The sequence below is a fragment of the Lytechinus variegatus genome, chromosome 2 (assembly GCF_018143015.1).
Source record: "Lytechinus variegatus isolate NC3 chromosome 2, Lvar_3.0, whole genome shotgun sequence".
Lineage (NCBI taxonomy): Eukaryota > Metazoa > Echinodermata > Echinoidea > Temnopleuroida > Toxopneustidae > Lytechinus > Lytechinus variegatus.
In genome coordinates, this window is record NC_054741.1 from 58,208,569 (window position 1) to 58,211,196 (window position 2,628).

The 2,628-nt window shown below is 40.3% G+C and overlaps 1 protein-coding gene across 1 annotated transcript in view; it reads left to right on the forward strand.

The window, feature by feature from the left end:
• Positions 1–421: 421 nt before the first annotated feature.
• LOC121408473 (uronyl 2-sulfotransferase-like) overlaps positions 422–2,628 on the forward strand; it is a 10,001-nt gene continuing 7,794 nt past the window's right edge. Inside the window, exons 1-2 of the mRNA XM_041599951.1 lie at positions 422–892; positions 2,346–2,470. Coding sequence (XP_041455885.1) covers positions 637–892; positions 2,346–2,470 — 381 coding nt within the window. The 5' untranslated portion in view covers positions 422–636. The remainder of the gene's footprint in view (positions 893–2,345; positions 2,471–2,628) is intronic.

Below are 2,628 nucleotides of genomic sequence, written 5' to 3' on the forward strand. Positions count from 1 at the left end.
CCTGAGCTGAGTATGTCGTTTGTTGAAGACGAAACTGCTGTTTTGATTCACCGATTTTCGACAAAGACTGCTTTTTCATGAATGGCCTTTCACATGAGATTTTCTATGTTGTAGGATCTGTCCCCGTCGCGAATGGGAAAACTTCCGATTAACAGAGTTAAACGTGTGGTACAGTCACTCCAACGAAATCGATTCCAGACCGATCAAAGCCACAGAGGCTGATTCAGGATTTTCCAAAGGGGGGGGGGGCACATTTTCCCGAGGAAAAAATTGACAAGTAAAAAAAAGAAGAAAAAAAAGGTTTCCAACCAAGATAAGGACGTTTTGTCCACGAACAATATTGACAAGCAAAAAAAAATTGTCCGGCTTGGAGACTGTGTCTGTGTCTTCGTTTGTATGACGAGCATTCAGGGAACATTCCCTTTGTAAAGGCCAACAATTATCCGACATTCCTCAGGAGTGGTCATTGTGAAGCACCTGCGTGATCTCATTAAGACGCACACAATCCGAAGACGATGACCCTAAGTCAAACATGACTTGATCAATCCCTCTCTTAATTGGAGGTCAATTATGTCCTGCAACTGATCAGGCAGGAAAGCTGAAACTATTCCGTGGACCACAGTGTCGTATTGAGCAATGTCTTACCAGCTTTTACCGGGGAAATCATTGCGTTTTCTTGGTGGCTACATGAAAACAGAGAGAAACTGTTGCTCATTGCGTCGGTTTTTTCTCAAAAAGAGCATGCAAATAAAAACCTGCTACACAGCAACTAGGAAGCTATGGCTGACCATTTTAGTGATACTTGCAATCTTGTCAGGGTTGCACCTTGGCATGAGAAGCTCGATGAGGTGGACAGATCCTTACAGATTGCGGCATCTAATTCAAATAAAAGGTATGACATCTGTTTTTTGTTTCTTCATATCATTATCATGTCGATCAATTTTTTAAGATTTTACCATATGGACCATTTACATCCATAGGTGAATTAAAATAATATTGAAAGAAAAACTAATTTTGGTCGGTTTTTTTACATTTTTATAGAAAACTTGCATTTCAGGCTTTGATCGCTCACGAACCCACTAATGAGAGTGAGTGGGTTTTCATACACTTTACACCTTATTTAAATTAAGAATATTTTCTAGGTATGTGTGAAGATAGCAAATCTTCGTAAATCAACAGCCAGATCACGAGACTTAGCCGAATATCTCGCGCAAGTTGCGAAGTTTGCCCGATTATTTCGATTGTTGACTATTTATAGACGCGGCTTTTGTGACGGCGCGCCGTCGGCGGCGGTGGCGTCGTCAACATTGGAATCTGAACCTATAGGCAGGTCTTGAAATGTCATAACTTAAAAAGTATACGGACATAGCTTATGAAACTTGGCAATAAGGGTGATCAAGTATTACTAACCATCCTGCCTAAGTTTCAGGTTACATGGCCAAGGTCAAAGGTTATGTAACATGAGTCAATGAACTTAGACCATGGTGGGGGAATCGATATTGAAATCTTAACCAAGGTTTAAGTTTTTGAAATGTAACTTTGAATGTTCATGATTCTCGTTCATGAAACTTGGACATATAGGGCAATGTCGTATCACTGAAGATCCTGCATGAGTTTCAGGTCACAAGACCAAGATCAAAGGTCATTCAGGGTTAACGAACTTTGGCTATGCTGGGGGTATTTGTGGAATTGTCATCGTTGATCTAGTTCATGAAACTTACGCATGAGAGCAATCTAGTATTCCTCAACATCCTGTGTGAGTTTCAGGTCAAATGATTAAGGTCAATTAGGGTCGATAATTTTGGGAGAAATTGTGAAATTGTCATAACTTTAACATGGATCTTGTTCATGAAAATTCAATATAAAATCAACCATGTATCCCTGAACACCCTGTGCACGATTCAGGTCACATGACTAAGATCAATTACTTTAAGTCAATGAACTTTGGCCGTGTAGGGGTATTTGTTGAATCGGCATCATAACTTAGAAAATTGATGGATCTAGTTAATGAAACATAGACATGAGGATAATACATACTGCTGTGTTGGCTTAGTTAGTAGAGCGTCCATCTCAAAACCGGGAGATCGGGAGTTCAAACCCTGGCCGCGTCAGACCAAAAGACGTTAATGGGAGTTGTTGCTACCCTGTTTGGCGTTCAACGATTCGAGGGATGGAGCTACGTCGATCTAGTGCTGCGCTAAAATTGATTTTTAAAAGACCTCTCAGTTGTTTACTGTATTTGCGGATGTGTATATTCAAATAGATTTTATATGTTGTAGTATCTGTCCCAGTCGCGATAGCGAAAACTCGCTAGTGTCTTTTCTCCTTCTATACCATGTATACAGACGTGCGTGAAGTCATTGACGACTCGACAGTCGAATGGGATGTACTGGAAGCGGATGATGAATGCACAGAAGAAAGTATCGATGAGGACGAACTGTCTTCTTATGGAAAACCGATTTATGGGAAGGTATTGCTATGACCTTTTAACTTGATACAGTGCATCATGAGCATGATGGGGCGCACTAAAGAATGAACATTTTTAGACATATGAAAACATTTTAATGACAATACAAGGGTGATCTTGAGGTTTATCGAGGACAAGGTACAAAAGAAATCGGGGGTTCA